The sequence below is a fragment of the Symphalangus syndactylus genome, chromosome 12 (assembly GCF_028878055.3).
Source record: "Symphalangus syndactylus isolate Jambi chromosome 12, NHGRI_mSymSyn1-v2.1_pri, whole genome shotgun sequence".
In the NCBI taxonomy this organism is placed as follows: domain Eukaryota; kingdom Metazoa; phylum Chordata; class Mammalia; order Primates; family Hylobatidae; genus Symphalangus; species Symphalangus syndactylus.
Window position 1 is genome coordinate 52,232,009 of NC_072441.2, and position 25,577 is coordinate 52,257,585.

A 25,577-nucleotide genomic window follows, 5' to 3' on the forward strand; every position below is an offset into this window, starting at 1 on the left:
AATATAGGTGTGAACTACTGTACCTGGCCTGCTTTGAATGTCTTAAGAGTCATTCCACCAGGTGCAAAACTGTACTAGGTGATTCTCAATCCTTAATGCTTTTTGGTTATCATTTAAATAGTGTAGAGCCATCTTGTTTGACCTCCATGTAACTGATTTGTGTCGTTTCTTTCCTTCTTCTTTAAAACACCAGAAGGCCCTTCTCTTTTATGTCCTGTACTTCTCTAGCTGGTTGAATTGTTTGCTTGTCCAAACTTAGTTTTATTTTTTCCTTAACCTGTTTAGGCCATTTGTGCTTCTTATTAGAATTTCATTATTTAATATTGTGAAAACCAGTAAAAGATGAGTACAAATAAAAGGAGTCCTTGTGTCCATAAAGTCTAAGTTACATGTCTCGGAAGAAACGTGAATCACTTAAAGATACTGTAAAAGTTCGGCAAAAATGAAAGATGTAGATTAATTCTGCACTCAAATTTCTTCATGTGGGTGCTTTAAGTTTAATAACTCTGAAACATGAAATCAAGAAAACAAGATGAAATGCCTATCAAAGAGGAGGCTATGATCTCTCATCAAAAGCTTGGCTAACTGATGAATAGTTTATATTTTGAGCTAAAATAAAATGCTTAGGATATGAATGCATACTTCAATTTTCTGATTTCCTACCATAATTTCCTGTTTCATTATCTGATCCTTTGGAGTCAGGTAAGAAGGTTGCCACAGAGTGTAGATATGGTCCATGTGACATCCCACCCGTAACTAGTTTATGCCATAGTGCATGTCTCCAGTGCTTCTACTATTTTTTGTTTGTTTTGCTCTTTACTATTTTTGAAGAATTGTACATGCGTATTCCATCAAATGTAGTATATATGTACAATGCTTAATTGGGTAAAATGTGCGTTAGGAAAACTAATAAAACATTTATAGGAAAAAAGCCCTCTTAAATACTTGCTTTCAATTTAGTTTTTAGAGATTAACAACAACAAAAAAAACACAACTTTTTAAGTGTGTTATATCCCCAAATGACTGATGGCTTGGGGAAGAGATGCTATTTATATTCTGAAATATATATTTTTGCTATAGGAAAGATTATTAAAACTAAGTACAGCCTATTTTATCTGTGTGTTTTAATGTAAAGGGTGTTATGAAAAGAAGAGACCAAATACAAGCAGAACTGGATTCCAAAGTTGAAGCTTTGACGTATAAAAAGGCAGATACTGATCTGGTAAGTTTTTAAGTTTCTTGATACAATCATATAGAATTCATTGTCTACAATTTTTATTAGCAATGTCCTTACATGATTGTCCTTATGTGACTGTTTCTAAGCATTCAGCAAATTATCGTAAAATTTCTTTCTAAAATCTGTTATACATTGGATACCATGTGAGTCTGCAAGCTTCACAATGATGGTTTTCTGCCTTTCTGACTTATGTCTCATACTATTAGGAAAGTATTGTTTTGTAAAAAGGAGATAATATGTTGGAAGAAAGTATGCAAGGCAATGCTAGCCTTATTCCAGGCTAGTAAGTACTCAGTAAGTAAATCTACTTTTTTCTAGTTTTTTGAGATATTTATATACATTAATGTTCCTGTATACTTTTTTCTAAGTATGTTAAAATCTTTATGAAAGGGAATATCTTTGTGTTTGCAAGTGTAATCTTTCCCTGAAGATATTTTATTATGGAAATTTTCAAACAAAATGAGATCTAAAAATATAGTGAGCTCTCATATACTCATAACTGGGCTTCATTAATTCTCAACTTTTTTATTGTCTCTCCTCATTTTTACATTTTTACTGAAGTATTCTAAAGCAAATTCTAGATATAGATTATTTTACCCATGGTATTTTTATATTTATATTTTAGTATCTTTGCATTTTCAGAGTAATACTACCAGGTTGGAATAATTATTCTCATTTTAAAAGTGAGAAGACACTTGAAAGGTAGAGTAATTTGCCTAAGTTTGTATGTAGCTCTTGAAATGCAGAATAGGACTGGAGGTGATGATGTCTCTTGCCTGCCTCAGACAGTGCTGCCTATCAGAAAGCAGGTATAGAAGTGGGAAAAGTGGACTTTTAATCTAATGAACTTCTGCTGAGTGCATTATGAAATATTTTTTATATTTTGCTGTAAATTTAAGGATTTAGGTTGTTATTGAATACAATATTGAGTGCACTTACATCAGGTGAGTGGGGGAGTCCTTGAAACTTCCCTGTAAATCTGTAGTATCGCAGCCTCCTCAGCCCTGACCTGGCCAAGGACTCTGCATCCCCCCTCCCTGCTTTAATTTTCTCCCTAACTTTAATCACTTACTAACATATGACTTCCTAATTAGTTTTCTTTACGTATTTTTCTCTCTCTTTCCCTCTCCATAATTGAAACTCCTTAAAGGCAGATTTTTTTTATTTGTTCGCTGGAGTGTTCCCAGACCCTTGTGCACTGCCTGGCACATGGTAGTCACTCAATAAATATGTAGTGAAGGAATGAGTGGAAGCCACAGTGACTACTCTGATTTGTGCAAGCATATTGAAGGCCTGAAGCATGAAGTCTCTACAAAATCAGACTGTGCAATTATTTCATTATTTAATTAATATTGTGAAAACCAGAAAAGATGAGTACAAATACAAAGAGTCCTTGTGTCTACAAAGTCTAACTTGCATGTCTCTATGCAACTTAGAAGTATTATACTATGAATTATTCTCACGTTTCTTGACTATGTATATTAACTGAAATTCTATTCTCTCCAGTGTAATGTGAGTGGGGAGTGGTGGGCTGCTGTGGACAGATTAGGAGAAAGGAATCTGTAGAGAGAATAACAGAAAATGTAGAACTAGAGGAACTAGTGCTGAAGGGAAAAATCATCTTTATGATTTAGAGAGAATCCCAGGTTAACCTTTTCTATTTAATAAGAAACAATTGACTCCTAACACTCTCAATATATATAGTTAAGAAACATATATATACATATGTGTGTATATATATACATATATGTACATATACACATATTTCTTAACTATATATATAGAGTTAAGAGTCAATTAGAATTGACTGTGAAAGGCTGCAAATGTGTATAGAAATTGTAATTGCATCTTCTGAATTTTAGAATTTGTTTTTAGGTGTTAAGTAACTAAGGATATCGAAATTAGTGGTTAGACAAAATTTTGCTCTTGATGAAATACTAGAAACAGTAGAATATTCTAAAGTTTCAGGAGAATAATAGCATGGCTGAAAAACCAAGCATATGTTAAGAATGGCCTATATTCATGTTTTAAAATGAAAAGAAGATTAATCGGGATTGTTCCAAACACAAAAGCACAAGGGAAAAAATAGCTTGGGTCCAAATATGGCTGGGATTTCCCGACTCAGTTAAAAAAAAAAAAAATTATTTTTCCACTGGGCTTGCAAATATTTCATCTTCTTCTGTATAAGATTTTTTTGATATTTTGTTATAACTTGATCAGTATATATTTATGATTTCACTTGGGTGTGTGTGTCATGTCTACTATAAAGTGTTTAATACCCACGTAGCTGCTACATTGTAAGATTGAAAAAATTTGAAACTTTAATTATCTGCATTATATTCTGTAAGATACTTTTGATTGATTAAGTTTCAAAACAGACACATTTAACAGAGACATTGCAGGTATTTTTTTGTTTATCATCAAAACAAATTTTTCCTAAAATTTGTGGGGACTGAGTTAATGATTTGTTAATGGAACTGTTTATATTTTCAAATAATTAATTTGTTTATAGGCCTTTTCACTTTTAAAATCCCTATGCCTTATGATGGTATCTTCGGGAGGAATCTACCAGAGTTACTCTAAAAATGAACCGGCCTTGATTGGTCACAGAAAGACTGAAAGGAAGTTGCTTAGAAATATGCAGGATAGGGTCACCATGGCAACGTGCCCATGTGAGGTCCTTCTAAGGAGCCGTCCTTTGCAGTCACCATGGCGACCCTGGCAGAGATCTGAATATAGCAATCTGCCTGGTTGTTTACCATGGCAACTCAGACAGGGCCATTTTGGAGACAACCCTGGGGCCATTTCTATGGAGACATTGGGGCAGCCTTCAGAGACTCCATCAAAGTCACCTTTGGGTGGGATGCTACGTGCAAACCCAGCAAAGCAACTGATAATGAAAAGGTCAGTGAAATGAAGCTCTAGTAAGAAAGGCAAAGATTAGAGGAGTTATAGTTATTGGGTAGAAAGATAGCAGTTATGTAACATTCCAGCGGACATTTGACTATGTCAGGTGACCTTTGTGTGGGTTTTGTGGTAGGCAAATACAAGGGCTCTGGTCTTTTTACCTTGCCTATAATCCCGCATTTGAACAATAATGGCATTACAGTTACTTTTTCTTATCGCACAGTTACACCCACAAAAGGTATGTGTTTTTCTGCAAACTAAAATAATATCTGACAGTGAGTCCTTGATACATTACATGGTTAGTTGCAAAGTGGCTCCTTCTTAGAGTTTGTGGTTTGTAGTTCTTATCTCACAGCAATAAAATTAATGGTTTCAAAATTACCTAAGTCAGTAAAGACATTCAGAATATTCATTTGAAGGTCAGTTCAGCTGTTCATGTAGAGTTTTGTCATCTAAGCTTTGGAATTTGATAAATCAGAGATCAAATCCTAGCTCACCTGTTTATTAATTTTGTGACCCAGGACAAGTTTTCTAACTTCTTTCAGCCTCATTTTATCATGTATAGGTTGAGGAAATTATTCGTACCTTTCTAATAGGCTTGTTTAAGGATTAAATTATATAATGCAAATAAATTGCTTGGATCATAGTAAGCACTCAGTAGCTTTTAGCTGTTGCATTTTGATGACAGTATAGAGGTAATAATTTGAGATTGGTCCTATAAAATGACTATGGAATTATTCATTGCAAAGCACAAGGAATATTTCAGGTAGAACGGATATTATGAAAAGCTTTAGAAGCTCAAAAAGCATGCTAAATTGATTAAACCAGATTGGTGTGTGGAGGGGAGGGTACAGTAAGGAAGAGGGGATGTGACTTAAAGATGGACTATAGTCAGGTGGAAAGGAGGCCTTATCTGTCAGGTTGAGAAATATGTACTTTATCCTTTGCTCAGTATGGATCCAGTGGGAACCTGAACTGAAGAGGTGGCAGTGGAGTTGCAGAGAAGAGTTAATATGAGAAAGAGGTAGGCAGAGGGTAGAATCCACATCACTTAAAGAATGAAGGGCAGCCAATGTTTCCAGTTGTCAATAACTAACATTTCTAACTTGCAGCAGGGCAGATCGTGACTCTCTACACTGAGCTACAGAATAAAAAGTGAAGAAGAAATTTGGAGGTGTGCAACTTTACATAATGATAAGATGATATTTAAGGTAGAGGTATTCAACAAAATATTTCCAGCAGTTAGTTGACTATTTACCATATGAACATCACTGTTCCCAGCACTGGGGAAAGAAACCAGGTGTTCATGAGGCTTATGTTTTAGTGTGTTATAAAAAAGAGTAAATTCTTAAAATTTATAATATATTGTCATATAGTGGTAAGTGTGGAGGAGACAGAGTGTTGAGGAGCAGTGCAATTTAGGATTAGCGGTCAGTAAATATTACCAAGGCGGTAATGTTTAAGTAATATGTGTACCTGGGGGAAGAGCCTTTCAGACAGAGGGGACAGTACATGCACAACGAAAGTATGCTTGTACATTCCAGAAGAAGCAAGAAGACCAGTGTTGCAGAAAAGAAGTGAGCAAGTAGAAGAGTTGTGGGAAATGAAGTCAGGTCTAACCAGGGGTTAGACCATATAGAGCTTTGTAAGGTTTTGGTCTCAGTGAGATAGGCAAATAGTTGAACAGAGGAGTAACATAATCATATTTAAGTTACAAGATGATTATTGTGCTTGGAGAAAGCACAAGATGATGTGCATGTGGTGTGTGCATTGGATGGAGGAAAGCCAGAGCTGGAGAGTAGCTCTTAAATATTCCCAGTGAGACGTAATAGCTTGGACCAGAGCAGAAGTGATGTTAAGGGGTCAGAAGCTGAGTATATTTCATAGGAAGAGCTGTTTGCTATTTGGTGGGCTGTGGATCGTGAGCCAATAAGGAGAGGCAAGGATGATTCTGAGGTTTTAGACAGAGCAACTGGAAGGTAATAGTTGGCATTAATTGAGATGAGGAGACATTGGAAACAACAGGTTTAATGGGGAAGATAATTTTCTCAGATTTGGAAAGGTAAAGTTTGATTTGCCTATTAGTCACCCAATGGAGCTATTGAGTAGGGAGTTACATGTGAAAATTCATAGGTTCAGCTGAAGATATATATTTGGAAATTATTAGCAAATAGATGGTATTTAAAGCTATAAGATTTGTCAAGATCATTGAAGTATGAGAAAAGAGAGAAGAAAGAAATCTGATTAGAGCCTTGGCATATTTCAACATTAAGAGATTAGTGATAATGGAAGAATCAGAAGTTTTGGCTGATGAGGAGAAGGGAAAAGAATTTGATGTAGCTTTGTCTGGTGATAGATCATTGCACCAGTAAGGTTAACTAAACAGATCTGATTAGGGTCATCCAACTTTTTAAACCATTTCTCCATTTATGAGGCATTTCAAAAAGCAATTTGATATATGATAATTAAAATATTTCAAGAGTAATTGAGTTGCATTATGTGCACCAGTAAAGAAGATACTCAATGTAATAAATACCATCCTATGAAAGTCATCATTTTTGACTGGGATGATAAAGGTATAATGATAACTGAGATTATGAGGGAACTCAGATATTTGGAGAAACTTGTGGGTTTTGCCATTTTGTTATAAGTTTTCAGAGTCAGAGCTTCTGTTTGAAAATGCTTATTCACTTCACTGCTTAACTGTAAAATAAATAAGGTTCATCTGTGGTGCTAAATAATACTGCATATCTATTTTATTTTTATTTCTGAATGGATGATTTATAGTTTTCCACTCAAAGCAGCATTCAAATATAAATGAATATGAATACATTTGACATTTAGCAATATGTGCATAGAATTGGAAAGTTGGATCTAGATATAATGCCATAGCTGTTTAGCAGTATATTTATGTGAGCAAAGAAATGCATTTTCATAAGATCATCATAGTCTGGAATTTTGCACAGCCACATTCAGTAGATACAAACAGATACCAGATTATTCAAGCTGGTCCTTATTCAGTATGACATGCTATTTTTGGCTAGTGTTTTACTCTCATCCTTAAATAGAGGTTATTAATTTTCAGATGATCTTGGTAGTGTATAAATGGTGCACAGAGCAAGATTGCCTTCTCTCTAATTCTAGGAAGCTTTAAAGAAACAATTTTGACATAGTGAGCCTTGCTTGTGATCAGGGGTGAAGGTTGCTTCTTCCTTTTCTTAAGTATTTTCTGGCTCACTTCTCTCCTGAACTTTTTACAAATTATTCCTTTCTATATGCCTCATTTCCTAATATAATCTATTTTCTACTCTGCTTCTTTTTGTCTGTTTACAGCTATGTGTCTGTCACGCACAGATGCACATGCATCCACACATGTATACATATACACACACACACACACAGCAGTAAAGAACATGACAGTGTCCAGTGGGATGAGAAGAGGCTTTTTTTCTTGCATATTTCCATTCATCAGTTTATCCTAAAAGGCACCTGGCTGACGTTTCCTCAAAACTTATTGGTCAGAATTGTGAAAAGTCAGGATCAAACCAGTCACATGGAGTGGGAATGTGGCCATCAGAATTTACTTAAAAGCTACAACACACACCCTGTTACAGATACCTGAAAAAACTGGGGCCTTTGCAGAACGTAATGTGGAGAGTAGAGGATGGATTCTGGGTAAAACACTAATAAATGCTGGCCACAGACAGTGCAGCAGGGTAGTGGGTTTGCACACACACAGCTGGCCGGGAATTTGGAATGGTGCATGAGTGATGCCATAATCAAGAAGGCCCTCAGCAGCCAGCTCCTCCCAGAAGAAAGTACCAGGGAGTGCCTAGAGTTCCTCTCCCTCTATGTCTTCTCGGGCAGCCCTGTCTCATTCAAGGCTTCATTGGCTTGAGTGGTAGGTACAAAAGCAAAACTGTGTTCTCCTATTTATATAAACTTGTAAAGGATAATAATGAATATTTGATTAATTTGCAAAAATCATCATATCTACCTTATGAATAGGAGTCTGTTGAGCCTGAGATCTCTAGTTGGAACTTTACCATATTGGATTTTTCTCTCTGTCATTTATTTTTGTGCCCCTGGCACTTCCCAACAGAGCAGTCTCTGTAAAGTTTTTAATATAAGGTCTTAATCCCAGTTGCAGAGTTGTGTGTAATTTAAACACAGCATTTTGTGGCAGAGGCCACTTCCTGCCTTTGTAGTTCTGGGCCAAGTTACTTAACATTCTCCATACTTTAGTTTACTCAACTGTGAGAGATGTGGGTAATACCTTCCGTAGAGTGTTGTTAAATGAGCATATTGAAACCTTAGCCCAGTGCCTAACCAGGTTTAGATTGTAAATATTTCTATAAACAATATTAAAGGAACTTTCTTTGAAGTATGTATTAGTTTCGTTCTTCTAGATCAAAGTTTGGAAAGTGTTAACTGCAGTCCTGCTTGTGAGACCTCCACAGTGTTAAAATAAGAAAAAAGAAAAAGCGAGGCAGCAATTAGCTTTAGCTGTGTAGTGACTACTCCCATTTGCCCTACCTGGTCGCTCTAGGCAGTTGCATAGATACTTTAAATTGTATCTGAATTTATGAAGACTATTCAGAGGTTGTGCTTTGGACTCCTGTGGAATTATTTTAACTCAACTCACTCGATGTTGTACCATTGATGCATCAGAAGGACATTTTAAGGAGAACCATAAATCTATTTATGATAAACATCAACAGCACTATTTTATATTTTTCTTTTTGAGACCTCATGAAAAAGCTTTCATTTACATCTCAGCACCAGCAATATGGTTTCATTTCTCCTGAGTAGCTAGTGTATTTTCAGCTTATACACATCTTGGGTTTTATACCTGATCTTATCCCATTTATCTCACTTTTTACAGTAGTTACTAGACTATTGAGAGCCCCAGTTCTGATCCACTTCTGTCTGGCAAGTGTGTCTTTTGTGTGTCAAACTCACCCTTGGCTTTACCTTGTTTTTTTCCTTACTCTCATGTTCTCATTGCACTAATGTCTTTACTTTCTGTCTTTAAACTTGTAGAGTACAATTGTGGAAGCTCTCTTATATGGAATATGGAATCTAATAGGGAATAAATTAGAAACAAATTAATAAGAACTAGAGGTAAAGTATTCCAAATCATTTTAAAGACCACACATTTCTTACAACATATTGTGACCCACCCTGCCCAAGTGTGTTTTTAGTCATTTCTTTTGAAATTCATAAACAGCAGCATGTCTGTCATGAACACAAACCTGAACACGAAATGACTCATGTAACCATCACCCAGAAAACTTGTCAAGAGATATTAGAGGGTGAGGTGAAAAATACTGTACTATTTTCAAAATTTTACCAATGAAATTTGCTTAGGGAAGTAACTGCATATTAAGGTTTGCTAATTTAAAGTAGAACATATAAATGTACAGTCTTGATGAATAAGGCCTGTGTATGTTTGTGGTGGGTGAGGGTGAAAGGGGAGAAGAAGGAAGAAGACAAAGACAGTGGAAAGAGACAGGCAGTGTGACAATGTTGCAGATAATTTCTTAGTCTTTCTTTTCTAAAGAAAGACTAAGCTCTGTGTCTTTCTCTAGGAAGATTTTTTTTTTTTTTTTTCTGTTGCCTTAACCGCAACTGAAAAAGTAACAGATGGACAAGTAAAAGGGGTAGTTTAAAATTCCAGTCATTTCTTCTCAGGGTTTTAAGAAATTCTACTTATGGTGTCCTTTGGATTTGTGGTGTGTTTTATGGGGTTTGCCTGCCATAGATAGAAAGTTTAAATAGCTTTCCTATATAGAAACTCCAACCAGATTCAATTTCTTTTTAATTTAGACTTTTTGTTAATAAGAAATATGTCCTAAGGATCTGTCGTACATATCTCTTTCACTCCTGGCCCTGCCTGGGCACTTAATAAACATTTCATAATGCTTAGAGCAGTAACACACTGGGAATTAGAAGCCAGGAGAAGGCTTTGATTCACTTTTATTTAACTTGTGACCTTAATCAGACATTAACTATTCTTTATCCATTAATATGCAGAAATTACGCTTACAGAATTTTTTTGAAGATGAATTAATGTTTATAAATCTAGGACTTGTGTTAGTAAAAATTTTGGTAAGTTATAGTATGAATATGTAAAATGTTAGATAATTCATCATGGTGTTATAAAACATTATTTAGTTATTATTTTGAGACAGAATCTAGCTCTGTCACCCAGGCTGGAGGGCAGTGGTGCAATCTTGGCTCCCTGCAACCTCTGTCTCCTGGGTTCAAGCGATTCTCCTGCCTCCGCCTCCCAAGTAGTGGGGATTACAGGTACACCCCACCACGCCCAGCTAATTTTTGTATTTTTTTAGTAAAGACAGGGTTTCGCCATGTTGGCCGGGCTGGATCTCGAACTGACCTCAAGTGATCGCCTGCCTTGACCTCCCAAAGTGCTGGGATTACAGGACTGGCCTAAAGTATAAATAGTTTAGTACTAAAAATCAAAAATTGTATTCCCACCAAATAGAGAACCAGTAATTTTCCTCTAGCACATTTGGATATCAATAAATTAAATGCATTTTGATTTATTACAGGCATACCTTGGAGATACTGTGTTCAGTTTCAGACTGCCACAATAAAGCAAGTCACAAGAAATTTTTGGTTTCCTAGTGGATATAAAAGTTATGTTTGCACTATACTGTAGTCTATTAGATATGCAATAGCATTATGTGTAAAACATGTACATAATTTAGTTAAAAAAGATGTCATTGTTAAAAATGCTAATGATCATATGAGCCTTCAGAGAGCTGTAATCTTTTTGCTGGTAGAGTGTCTTTCCTTTATGTTGATGGCTGCTGACTGATCACGTGGTGGTTGATGAAGATTGGGGTAGCTATGGCAATTTCTTAAAATATGAGAACAAGGAAGTTTGCTGCAGAGATTGATTTTCCTTTCACCAGTGAATTCCCGTAGCATGCAATGTTGTTGGATAGCATTTTACCCACAGAACTGCTTTTGAAATTGGAGCCAATCCTTTCAAAACTTGCCACTGCTGTATCAACTAAGTTTTCGTAATATTCTGAGTTCTTTGTTCACAGCGTCTTCACCAGGAGTAGATCCTGCCTCAAGAAATCACTTTATTTGCTCATCCATAAGGAAGCAACTTCTCATCTGTTCAAATTCTGTCATGAGATTGTAGCAATTCAGTCATCTCTTGAGGCTCTACTTCTAATTATAGTTCTCTACTATTTCTGCCACACCTGCAGTTACTTCCTCCACTGAAGTCTTGAACCCTTTGCTGAAAGTCATCTATAAGAGTTAGAATCAGCTTCTTCCAAATTCCTATAAATGTTAATACTTTGATCTGTTCCCGTGGATCCCATATATTTTTCATGGAACCTAGAATGGTGTATTCTTTCCAGAAGATTTTCAGTTTACTCAGTTCCATCAAGGGAATCACTATCTATGGCAGCTACAGCCTTACAAAATGTATTTCTTAAATAATAAGACTCGAAAGTCTAAATGACTCACTGACTCATGGACTATGGAAGTTACATTAGCTGGCATGAAAGCAGTATTAATCCCCTTGTACATTTCTGTCAGAGTTCTTCAGTGACCAAGTACATTGTCAATAAACAGCAATATTTTGAAAGGAATCTTTTTTCCTGAGCAGTAGATCTCAAGAGTGGACTTAAAATATTCAGTAAACCATACTATAAACAGATAACACTGTCATCCAGGCTTTGTTATTTCAGGTGTGGAGCACAGGCAGAGTAGATTTAGAGTAATTCTTAAGGGCACTAGGATTATCAGAATGGTAAACAGGCATTGGCTTCAACTTAAAATCACCAACTACATTAGCTCCTAACAAGAGAGTCAGGCTGTCCTTTAAAGCTAGGCATTGACTTTTCCTCTCTAGCTATGAAAGTCTTAGATAGCATCTTCTTCCAATATAGAACTTTTGTCAGCTGGGCACGGTGGCTCACACCTGTAATCCCAGCACTTTGGGAGGCCGAGGCGGGCGCATCACCTGAGGTTGGGAGTTGGAGATGAGCCTGACCAACATGGAGAAACCCTGTCTCTACTAAAAATACAAAATTAGCCAGATATAGTGGCACATGCCTGTAATGCCAGCTACCCAGGAGGCTAAGGCAGGAGTATTGCTTAAACCTAGGAGGCAGAGGTTGCAGTGAGCTGAGATCGTGCCATTGCACTCCAGCCTGGGCAACAAGAGCGAAACTCTGTCCCAGGAAAAACAACAACAACAACAACAAAAAAACAAACTTGTCTACATTGAAAATCTGTTGTTTGTAGTGTAGCCATCCTTATCAATGATCATAGTTCGATCTTCTGGATAACTTGTTATAACTTCTGCATCAGCATTTGTTGCTTCATCTTGCATTTTTATGTTACAGAGACAGCTTCCTTCTTTCCTTAAACCTAGTGGACAACCTCTGCTAGCTTCAAACATTTCCTCTCCAACTTCCTCACTTCTCCCAGCCTTCATAAAATTGAAGAGTTAGGGCATTGCTCTGGATTAAGCTTTGGCTTAAGGGAATGTTATGGCTGGTTTGATCTTCTATTCAGACCACTAAAACTTTCTCCATATCAGCAATAAGGCTTTTTTTTTTTTTTTTTGCTTTCTTTTAATTCATGTGTTTATTGGAATAGCATTTTTAATTTCTTCCAAGAACTTTTTCTTTGCATTCAGAACTTGTCTAACTGTTCTGTGCAAGAGGCCTAGCTTGCATCCAATCTCAGCTTTTGAAATGCCTTCCTCACTAACTTTAATCATTTGTAGCTTTTGATTTAAAGTAAGAGATGCTCAATTCTTTCTTTCACTTGAACACATAAAAGCCATTGTAGGGTTATTAATTGGTCGTATTTCAATATTATTGTCTCTCAGGGAATACGAAGGAGAGGAACAGAGACAGGAGAATGTTCAGTGATACAGTCAGAACATACACATTTATGGATTAGATTCACTACTTTATATGGACACAATTCCCCCCCTTCCAAATTACAGTGGTAACATCAAAGACTGCTTATCACAGATCACCATCACAGATATGATAATAATGAAAAAGTTTGAAGTATTGTAAGAATTACCAAAATGTGACACAGACACGTGAAGTAGGCACATGTTGTTGGAAAAATGATGCTGGTAGGCTTACTCAGTGCAGGGTTGTCACAAAGCTTCAATTTGTTAGAGAAAAAATGGAATACCTGCAAAGCACGGAAAAGCACAGTACGATAAAATGATGTATAGTTGTATAATTAGTAGACTTTGGAGAGTAAGCCTTTTCTCTCTGGTGAATCTTAGTCAATAGTCAATTTAGGGTGGTATCAATGCCCCAATCACATGGCCATTCAACTTTCAGAGAATTTCTAGACCCAAACTAGTGCTTTCATTTTATAAGCATATTTAACATCTGTTTAGTACATGTTGTATGCCAGGCACTATGCTAAGCATTCACATATATCAGCCAATGTCTAATCCTGTGTGATAGGTAGTAATTTGTTCCCATTTTTGTGGATGGGAAAATTGAGTCCTAGAGAGTCAGTCGGCAAATAGTTCTTAGCTCCTTAAGAAGACTGAAAAAGCCCGTCTCCCTAGGAGCTTATTCTCTAGTGGAAGAAGGCTGAAAATAAGTAAAAAAAATTAAATGAATATGATAATTTTAGACCGTGATTAGTGCTATAAAGAGAATAAAACAAGGTAACACGATAAAGAATACCAGGAGGGGAAGTATCTAGAGTGATCAGAGAAGGCCTTTCTGAGGAGATGACCTTGAGAAGAGAGCTGAATCATCATAAGGGGCCATTGATCCAAATTCTGGAGCACCAGTGTTGGAAGAAGGAGGAAAAGCCATGATCCTCTGAAATGAGAATGAATTCACATGTTCCAGGAGCTTTGTTAGGTTGCAAGTAGCTAGAATATGAAGGACAGAGGTGCAGCACTGTGGCATGAGGACTGAAAGCGAGCAGACGAAGAACATGTAGGCCTTGAGTTTTCTTCTGTTTGCAGTGGAGAGCCCCTGAAGGGTTTCAAGTAGGGAAGAGTTGTGATTTGATGTGTTACGTGTTTTTAAATTCATTTCAAAGTGACAAACTTACAGAAAAGTTGTAAGTACACTTCAAAGGCCTACATTTCCTTTGAACCATTGGAGAATAAGTTGTAAGTCTAATAAGCTTTGAATAGTGTGTTTCTTACAAACAAGAATATTTTCCTATATAACTATAGTACAACCATCAGTATCAATAAATTATTGATATATTTATATTATCAAATGCTCAGATCCATTCAAGTTTCACCAGTTCTCTAATTTTTTTTGACAGTATTTAGTTAGATGTCTCCTTCAGTCTGGAACAGTCTTTCATCTTCCCTTGACTTTCATGGCCATTCTACATTTGAAGATTATTTTGTAGAATGCCTCCTATTTTAACTTGTTTCATATTTCCTTAAGCTTAGATTTATATTATCAGTCTTTGACAGGAATGTCACTTAAGTGTTACTGTGATCCTTTCATTGATTCCTTTTAGGTAGTACATGATGTTTATTTGTCCCATTAATGATTCTGTGCCCTTTGATCACTGATTAAGGCAATATCCGTCCAGCTTCTCCACTATAAAAATCATTCTTTTTCCAATGTAATTAATAAGTGTTTTGTGGGGAGCGTCTTTGAGACTGATGATCTCATGCCTTATCGTACTTTAACTTTCAATTTATTCATGTATGAATTTGTTTTTATTTTAGGACGTGGGTTTTATTATCATTACTTGTTTTGATGCACGAGTTTCCCAAATTTGATGAGTGGGACCATCTTCAAGCTGGCTTCTATGCCCTTTTGATGTGTTCACATCATTTTGATCACCTTTTTGCTTCTGATACAACAAAACATTCTGACTCTCATATGCTTTACCTGGCTCAGCCCTGGAATCACTTATTTCTCTAATGAGCCCTGGTTCCTTTTGGTAGAAAAAGTTATATTTAGAATACAATATCTTGGCATTAGATGTGTTCACTGCTATTGAGGTATCACTATCTAAGACCTTCTGTATGAGCAGAGCTAGGGAGTATGTCTGTTTAATCATATTCACACACACACACATATTTAGATCTATGATTTATTTGTGTATTTACATATATATTAAAACAATGAATTTACACCAATGCCTCCAATTTTAATCTAGTTATAAGGATTCATTCTTGATATCTTTTATTTTCCGTATTTGTAGTTCCCTTTCTGACAGTGAGAGACAGGCTGTCATCTTTTTTCTATCTACTTATTTGATTAATCCCCCTGTATATAACCAATCCTGTATAGCCCAAGTCATCTTTCCTAAGTTGGTGGCACTTTCCACTCCACTTGGGCTTTCACACCCTGCAAGGGCCATACCTCCTCTTTACCACACTTCTGTTTCCCCATGCTAGGTTTGCCTCCTATCCCCATATGGTGCCCTCTTCATCCTACTTGGGCAGTTACTCCCTACTCTAGGCCACTGTTTGCAGCAACTACCTCCTCATCTCGCTGCTTTGACAATCTGTGCTAGGCCACCGTGACTTTGCCTCCTTTTCTCCATCAGTGTGGACATTAGTCTTGTTTTACCTGCAATGATTAACCTTTAGAGCTGAGTTGTTCATGAAGGGAAAAGAGAAAGGAAGAGTTTATAGTTGCTCTCAAATGCTCACTATGTTTCCTGCATGGGAAAACAGAAAGCTGTGTTGAATCCAATACCATGAGTAGGGGGTGATGATGGCATAAAAAAAGAAGGTAGTAGTGGAGATTTTGATAAGAAAGTTAAGTGATTTGCTCACAGTTATACAGCTAGTTAAATAGAAGAGCCAGAGTTGTAACCTAACTCTGTACTCCCTGATGTATCATAACTACAATTTTTTTTTTCCCAACGGGTGGGTCTGAAGTCCATGGAGATGAGAAAATTTTAAGGCAAGTAACAATTATCTGCTACTAAAATCAAAGCAAAAAGGAATAAAAGTTTGGTGTTTTCTTCTTTTATCCTCTTTAAAAAATATACTTAGATTTCATAATAAATTATAAATTGCAACTTGGAAATGCTTTGAAATACATAGGAAGATGAGAAAATTTTAAGGCAAGTAACAATTATCTACTACTAAAAGCAAAAAGGAATAAAAGTTTGGTATTTTCTTCTTTTATCTTCTTTAAAAAAATATACTTGGATTTCATAATAAATTGTAAATTGCCACTAGGAAATGCTTTGAAATACATAGAGTTATAATTATCTCAGAGAGTTGAAAGTCTTTTTTTCTTTCAAGGAATTATTATATAGAATTATGTGTTAACTAGATGAACAAGTCATACTAAAACTAATTGATGATAATAATAGTAATAGCTAACATTTCTTAAGCACTCACGACGTGCCAGGCAGAGTCCTAAATGTTCTATGTGTATTAAGTCTCACACAATACAATGGGGTGTAGGTACTATTATTTTCCTCATTTTATAAGTTTTTTATGTTTTATAAATGTCACAGTTGAGGAAAAGAGAAATAGAATTACTTGAACAACATTGCACATGCAGGAATTTTTGAAGCAGAACTTCAGAAATTGTGCTATTAACTATATTCCAGGACTTGAAAACTATATTCCAAGACAATACTTGTAAATAGCCTACTACTGCTTTACCCATTGCAGAAACCGCTATATCTAATCCCAGAACAATCCTCAGAAAATACTTACCAACATGCTTCAAATAATTAATACCAATCAGAGTTCGCATGTGATAAATTCTCTTTGCCAGAACATCATTGGTGACTTGAAATATTTTATTACAGTGAACTGGCAGTCTTAATAGTGTTTATTTTAGGTTAAATTGACCTGCCTTGTTTATCTCTCAGTCACAAAGAGGGTATGAAATGAGTTAAGGAGGTACAGTTTCTTTCCTTAATGTATGTCAGTGGTTCTCATAAGCAGTGTGGGTAGGGAGAGGGTAAGAGGCATTTTCAAAATACACAAAATTACAAAGATAGTGTCCTTACCAGGAGGCAGATTTTGTTGCTTCTGAGACTTTCTTATTTAGAAGCTTTTAATGTAAACTTAGTAAGAGAAAAGACAGATATCCGTGAAATGCATTCAAAATAAACCTTAATGCATTTAAAGAGCTGTTGCAGACCCTTGTGCCAGGAAAATGCAAGACATATAATGGGCACTCCATAAATGAGGAAATGAAAGGGGCATGCACATAGATCAGATGGTGAGAGAAGTGCCAGATGTGCTAATTACTTATTGCACATAGAAGTGCAAATGTAAGGCTTCCCTAACACACTTCCTGAAGAAGGTCCCTCACCAAAAAACATAGTTTTTGTCCAATGTCAAATTTTTAGTTACAATATTTAGATTAACTTTGAGTCAAGATCCCACATGAATGTGTGATTTTTAGTATATATTAAATAATACATTAATATAGAAATAACACCTTTTCCACTTTCACATGCATTTTCAATACTTCTTTTATCATCTGACACTTTTATTGGAAGAGGAAATATATAAACACATCAGGAAAAAGGAACTCAGAGTCTCCATTTTTATGCCTTATTTTCTGAATCCAGATGTAACGTGTCCCTACAAATATTACTTCCCAACCACCACTACTCATTTATATAACATTAGGTAGTTCAACATTTCATTCATCCCATAAGATATATAGTCTCCATCTCTAACATAACTAATTAGTGCATTGCTTATAAAATAACCCCAAATTATTATTTATTTGAAAAGATAACATATTCACATGGCTCAAAATTCATAAATTTAGAAAACACACCCAGTGAAAAGTGTGCTCATCCCAATATCCTATTCTCCCAAGTCCCACTACCCATGTTATTAATATAAGCACGTCCTATTAGTTACTTCTGTAGCCTTCCACTTTCTTTAAGGATATACAATAAATACCATTATACATTCTGACTTTTTAATGCATGTGTTAATACACTCTAAAGATTTCTGCACTTTGCTTTTTTAATGTAATAAGATATCTTGGAGATCATTCCATTTATTGGTGTTTTACAGCTACATGATATCCCGTTGTATGGCTTTGCAGAATTTATTTAACCTGACCCCTGCTGGTAAATATTTATTTCTGATATTTTGTGACTGTAAATAATGCTTTGCTGAAGAATTTTGTACATGTTATTTGTAAGTATACCAGTAGATCTTTAGAATACTTAGAAGTGAAATTGCTAAATCGGAGGATATTTAGTTTTGATAACCCTTTACTAGATGAGTGATCTTGAGCAAATTAGCTAACTTCTCCATGCCTCAGTTTCTTACTTCGTGGATTAGGGATAATAATAGTACCTAGCTCATAGTGCTAAATGTATTAACCCATGTAGGATGGTTAGAATATTGCCTGGCCCATAGGAAGGGATAAAAGAATTAGCTCTTCTGCTGCTGCTGTTCTTGTTACCACCCAGCTGCTGTCCACAGAAAAGCTACTTTACATTCTCACCAGCTGGCTTATTCCTGTACCTTCCACCCCCAGTCTTGTTAAGGGGAGATATCAAACCGTAGAATTGTTGCCACCTCAAAAGTGAAAAATGATATCCCCTTGTAGGCTTAATTTTGCATTTCAACTATTCCAATCAATAGAAAAAGAGGGAATCCTCCCTAACTCCTTTTATGAGGCCAGCATCATTCTGATGCCAAAGCCAGGCAGAGACACAACCAAAAAAGAGAATTTCAGACCAATATCCTTGATGAACATTGATGCAAAAATCCTCAATAAAATACTGGCAAACCAAATCCAGCAGCACATCAAAAAGCTTATCCATCATGATCAAATGGGCTTCATCCCTGGGATGCAAGGCTGGTTCAACATACGCAAATCAATAAATATAATCCAGCATATAAACAGAACCAAAGACAAAAACCACATAATTATCTCAATAGATGCAGAAAAGGCCTTTGACAAAATTCAGCAACCTTCATGCTAAAAACTCTCAATAAATTAGGTATTGATGGGACGTATCTCAAAATATAATAAGAGCTATCTATGACAAACCCACAGCCAATATCATACTGAATGGGCAAAAACTGGAAGCATTCCCTTTGAAAACTGGCACAAGACAGGGATGCCCTCTCTCACCACTCCTATTCAACATAGTGCTGGAAGTTCTGGCCAGGACAATCAGGCAGGAGAAGGAAATAAAGGGTATTCAGTTAGGAGAAGAGGAAGTCAAATTGTCCCTGTTTGCAGATGACATGATTGTATGTCTAGAAAACCCCATTGTCTCAGCCCCAGATCTCCTTAAGCTGATAAGCAACTTCAGCAAAGTCTCAGGATACAAAATCAATGTACAAAAATCACAGGCATTCTTGTACACCAATAACAGACAAACAGAGAGCCAAATCATGAGTGAACTCCCATTCACAATTGCTTCAAAGAGAATAAAATACCTAGGAATGCAACTTACAAGGGACGTGAAGGACCTCTTCAAGGAGAACTACAAACCACTGCTCAATGAAATAAAAGAGGATACAAACAAATGGAAGAACATTCCATGCTCATGGGTTGGAAGAATCAATATCGTGAAAATGGCCATACTGCCCAAGGTAATTTATAGATTCATTACCATCCCCATCAAGCTACCAATGACTTTCTTCACAGAATTGGAAAAAACTACTTTAAAGTTCATATGGAACCAAAAAAGAGTCCGCATCACCAAGTCAATCCTAAGCCAAAAGAACAAAGCTGGAGGCATCACGCTACCTGACTTCAAAGTATACTACAAGGCTACAGTAACCAAAACAGCATGGTACTGGTACCAAAACAGAGATATAGATCAATGGAACAGAACAGAGTCCTCAGAAATAACGCCACATATCTACAACTATCTGATCTTTGACAAACCTGACAAAAACAAGCAATGGGGAAAGGATTCCCTATTTAATAAATGGTGCTGCGAAAACTGGTTAGCCATATGTAGAAAGCTGAAACTGGATCTCTTCCTTATACCTTATACAAAAATTAATTCAAGATGGATTAAAGACTTACATGTTAGACCTGAAACCATAAAAACCCTAGAAGAAAACCTAGGCATTACCATTCAGGACATAGGCATGGGCAAGGACTTCATGTCTAAAACACCAAAAGCAATGGCAACAAAAGCCAAAATTGACAAATGGGATCTAATTAAACTAAAGAGCTTCTGCACAGCAAAAGAAACTACCATCAGAGTGAACAGGCAACCTACAAAATGGGAGAAAATTTTTGCAACCTACTCATCTGACAAAGGGCTAATATTCAGAATCTACAATGAACTCAAACAAATTTACAAGAAAAGAACAACCCCATCAAAAAGTGGGCGAAGGACATGAACAGACACTTCTCAAAAGAAGACATTGATGCAGCCAAAAAAACACATGAAAAAATGCTCATCATCACTGGCCATCAGAGAAATGCAAATCAAAACCACAATGAGATACCATCTCACACCAATTAGAATGGCCATCATTAAGAAGTCAGGAAACAACAGGTGCTGGAGAGGATGTGGAGAAATAGGAACACTTTTACACTGTTGATGGGACTGTAAACTAGTTCAACCATTGTGGAAGTCAGTGTGGTGATTCCTCAGGGATCTAGAACTAGAAATACCATTTGACCCAGCCATCCCATTACTGGGTATATACCCAAAGGACTATAAATCATGCTGCTATAAAGACACATGCACACATATGTTTATTGTGGCACTATTCACAATAGCAAAGACTTGGAACCAACCCAAAGGTCCAACAATGATAGACTGGATTAAGAAAATGTGGCACACATACACCATGGAATACTAGGCAGTCATAAAAAATGATGAGTTCATGTCCTTTGTAGGGACATGGATGAAACTGGAAACCATCATTCTCAGTAAACTATCGCAAGGACAAAAAACCAAACACCGCATGTTCTCACTCATAGGTGGGAATTGAACAATGAGAACACATGGACACAGGAAGGGGAACATCACACTCCGGGGACTGTTGTGGGGTGGGGGGAGGGGGGAGGGATAGCATTAGGAGGTATACCTAATGCTAAATGACGAGTTAATGGGTGCAACACACCAACATGGCACATGTATACATATGTAACAAACCTGCACATTGTGCACATGTACCCTAAAACTTAAAGTGTAATAATAATAAAAAAAATTTGCATTTCTCATCTGATGAGTAGGGTTAAGCATTGCTTTATATATTTAAGTGAAATTTGTATTGCTTTTATCTGTCAGTGTCTGGTTTTTGTTCATTATATTTTCTCTATTCTTGATCTCTGTCTTTCTGATTTATAGGAACTTCTTATTCGGGAAATTAGTCTTTATTTTTCATTTATATTGTAATTTTTTGTACTGATTTTTACTAGCAGAAGTTTCTAGTTTTTATAAAGTCAGGTTTATCTATCTTTTTCTTAAAGATTTTACATTTAAGGATGAGTTAGAAAGTGTTCTACTTCAGGTGACAGAATAAAATGTCTTGTGGTTTCTTCCATTAATTTTTGAGTTTCCTTTTTTACAGTAGAATATTTGAGTCATTTGAAATTGATTCTTATAAATAGGAGGTTTTTGAGTCAACTATATATATAATGTATATTTTCAATGGTATATATCAACTATATATTATATATATATTTCTTTTTTTTTTTTTTTTTTGAGAAGGAGTCTCGCTCTTTCACCCAGGCTGGAGTGCAGTGGCGCGATCTTGTCTCACTGCACACTCCGCCCCCCAGGGTTCATGCCATTCTCCTGCCTCAGCCTCCCGCGTAGCTGGGACTACAGGTGCCCGCCACCTCGCCCGGCTAATTTTTTGTATTTTTAGTAGAGACGGGGTTTCACCATGTTAGCCAGGATGGTCTCGATCTCCTGACCTCGTGATCCACCTGCCTCGGCCTCCCAAAGTGCTGGGATTACAGGCGTGAGCCACCGTGCCCGGCATATATTTCAACTATGTATATTATATATATTATTCAACTGTATATAGTTTAATAACTGTCCCAGTTGTACTGAAGTTATCTATTGAATAATCATGTTTTCCCTAGTGATTTGATGCTGCCTTTGAAATATACTTAATTTGTTTTCATATGCAATGATGTTAAGACTTTCTATATGTTCACTTGGTCTGTTAATGCTCCAAGACCATACTGTGTCAATAATGGAGGTTTTGTAATATGTTTGATAAATGGCAGGACTTGTCTGCCCCCACTCTTTGTTCCTCTTGCTTGTCTATTTACAGAGCTTTTAAAAGTAAACTATAAAATATTTATAATAATAATCAAATACCTGAATCATGAGAGATTTCCTAGAAATAACTCTGTTGTTAATCTTTGTCTCCTTTCTTTAAGAAATAACTCTGTTAGTAGACTACTATGTATATCCAAAACTACCATTAATTGAATTTGCCTCAGGCCAATATTTCTTATAAAATATTACCTCATTTTTCAAAATGAAGTGATTGAGAAAATATTCAGTAATATTAGAGTGTTTCTAGGAAAACACATGAAAGCAATTTTATCCTTATTAAAGGATACTTTTTTGAGTGAACCCCTAATTTTTGTACCTGAGCTATACATATGACACTATTCTAGTTACATGATCACAACTTTCTAGAGCCATGCTATACATTATGGTACCCACTGGCCACATGTGCTATTTACTCTTACATTTGAATTAATTAAAATTAAAGACAACTAAAAATTCAGTTTCTCAGTCACACTAGCTGAATTTCAGTAGTCACATGTGGCTGTTGGTACCATTTTGGATGGTCCAGAATGGAATATTTCTATCATCACAGAATGTTCTATTTGGCTGGATTTGTTTTACAGTATGTTGCAGCATTAGGAGCTGTTTTTTATATATGGTAGTTTGGTTGATCGAATCAAAGAAGGGAGATCATTTCTCATGGAAGTTTTAGCTTTGGTAGAGATTCAGACAGAAAACAGATGAATGTCTGAAAGAAACATCAGGGGAATTCACCTGATTAAAACTATAGTGTACACCATACTAGAGCAAAAATAATATGGTAGTCACCAGACTCTTTTGATCACATACTCCATCAAATAAATATTTTTTAAGCACACCTCCCAATAGATGTTCATTTTTAATTTACAGATTATTTACTTGCACCTCAAGTTGAGTATTCCCAACGCATTTCTCCGAAACCCAAAATGCTCCAAAATCTGGTACTTTTTGAGTACTGACATGACGCTCACAGGAATGCTCTTTGGAGCATTTTGGGTTTTGGATTTTCAGATTAGGAATGCTGAACCGTTAGGTGTAGTGCAGATATTCCAAAATCTGAAACACTTCTGATCCTAAGCATTTTGGATAAGGGATACTTAACCTGTACTATACTCATGTTTAACTTGTGTTATAAACTGTGCATGTAAGTAGACATTAAAGACAATGCATAGCAGTTAAATATAAATGGAAGTTCCTTTATGTAGTACTGTGAGCTGTCTTGTATATGCTCTAAACCTCATCTACTCAATTTGGGAGTTTTGTAGTATGTTAAGGTTTGCATCACAAGCTATAAAGAACCTAGGTTCTAGATCAAAGTTTCAAAATAAGTCACTTTTATGCTTCAATAAGCCTTATTTTTTCTTGTAAGTAAACTGGGAAAAATAATATTTACCTTACAGGGTATATTGAGAACTAAATGAGATAATATATGAGATATTGTTTAGTTAAGTAGTGAGTAAAATACAAATATTTAATAACAGAAAATTGTTTGGCTTATGAAGTTCTGTGAAATAAATAAATTTTGATTTTTGGCTTTGAAATAATTTTTAACTTTGGAAAGCCTAATGGTAATTGAACGTATTGCTTTTCTAGGCTTAGGTTATATTTTGCAGAAAAGTACAGGGAATTATATCTAAAGAGGTAAAGGACGGTGAATTTTTTTGTTTTATTTTTAAGGAGACACATCATTTCTTTTTAATAGAAATATATTAATGACTGATGGAAGCACCTAGAAAGAAATGAATCCTTTATATTCTGATGTATATTTAGTGGCTTTTGTTGTATAGAAGATTCTGAGGAGATCTCTACCTGTCCTAAAATGTGGCCCTTTAAATAATTGGCTTTCTGTTTCCTGCAATGTCACAAAAAATTATAATCATTATTTGAGGGATGTTAATGGTGTTGAAGGTGCTGGCTTGAAAAGTGATGCATTAACTACATTTGTGGGTGTTTTATGACTCAATTTGTCATTCTTAGAAAATGCATTGTGTTTTACTGAACAAGTTACATTTGGATAACAAAATCTGCAGTTGTTTCAGGGAGAGAGGTTTCCACTTTTTAAGAAAAGTATGTATTGTAAAGTATGTAAAAAAGGTACTACTTAGTAATCACATGTATGCTTAAGCAGCATTGTATAATCAAGCATCTAATTTCTTCAGACACATCTCACCTCTCTCACGAATCAGAAAATAATACAATTTTATTGTTAAGAGCCCTCTTATCTTTCCCCTGCAATTTAATTAATACTTGTTAAGAAGAGGTAGCTGTCAGATTAGAAATGAATTTCAGAATTTTCTATTGTCTTCTGATGGAGTGGCAATCTTAATCTTTTTATTTAGGTATATTATTTTCAAGAACTTTTCAAAATGATAATTTCCCAGCTTTTCTGATTATGAAGAGAAATTTTTAGCATTTGAATAAATAGATTGAATGGTTGATTTTTTTCCATAAAAGGAAATAATAGATAAGCCATTTAAAAAGGAAAACTGATGATATTTTTAAGTAAGAATAACTATCATCCTCAAATTTTATTATTTTGCTCAAAAATGTTGGTGATATATCTTTACATAGATACACATCTATGTAAAGAAATAATACTCATAAAGCCAGTAGGAGAAATAAGCCTGGATTAATTACTAACTTTTCGCTTTCTTAAAATCACTCATTCAATCTACAGATATTTACCAGATTCCCACCTAGTGTAAACACTGGGGATAACAATGAGAAGATGGATAGACCCCAAGCCCCTCATGGTAGACCTTACATCCCAACAGAAAAGTACAAGACAAATAAATAAAATAATTGCGAGATCTAATGAATGCTAAGGAAATGAATGGACTGAGATAGGAAATAGCAAAAAACAAAGACAAAAAACAAAAAGAACAACAACCCTGCTTTGTACATAAATGTTTTGGGAAGCATTATCTGGTAACTGTTATTTAAGCTGAGATGAAAGATAACCAGCAAGAGATTTAAAATAGATGATTTTTTTTAGATACTTCACTGTTTGAAACTCCTTCAGTATCTCTCAATAAAGTTTTAAACGTTTTTTTTCCCCAAAAAGGCCGTGTACACTTTTTGTTAAATTTATTACTAAGTATCTTATTTTTTTGGCTTGTATTTATCATAAATTTTGTATTTTAAAACATTTTATGGCCTTTTTTTTGGCCAGAATTAGAGAAAAGTAATTCACTTT

At 35.6% G+C, this 25,577-nt stretch overlaps 1 protein-coding gene across 5 annotated transcripts in view; it reads left to right on the forward strand.

Moving 5' to 3' along the window:
* Positions 1-25,577, forward strand: part of SNX7 (sorting nexin 7) — a 105,447-nt gene that overhangs the window by 42,490 nt on the left and 37,380 nt on the right. For 4 of the 5 annotated variants that reach the window (XM_063624349.1, XM_063624347.1, XM_063624348.1 and 1 more), the window contains one exon: positions 1,136-1,222. In XM_063624349.1, the coding sequence (XP_063480419.1) occupies positions 1,136-1,222 (87 nt within the window). Of the gene's footprint in view, positions 1-1,135; positions 1,223-5,096; positions 5,270-25,577 lie in introns of those variants that run through there. The other variant, XM_063624350.1, reaches the window with a different exon arrangement.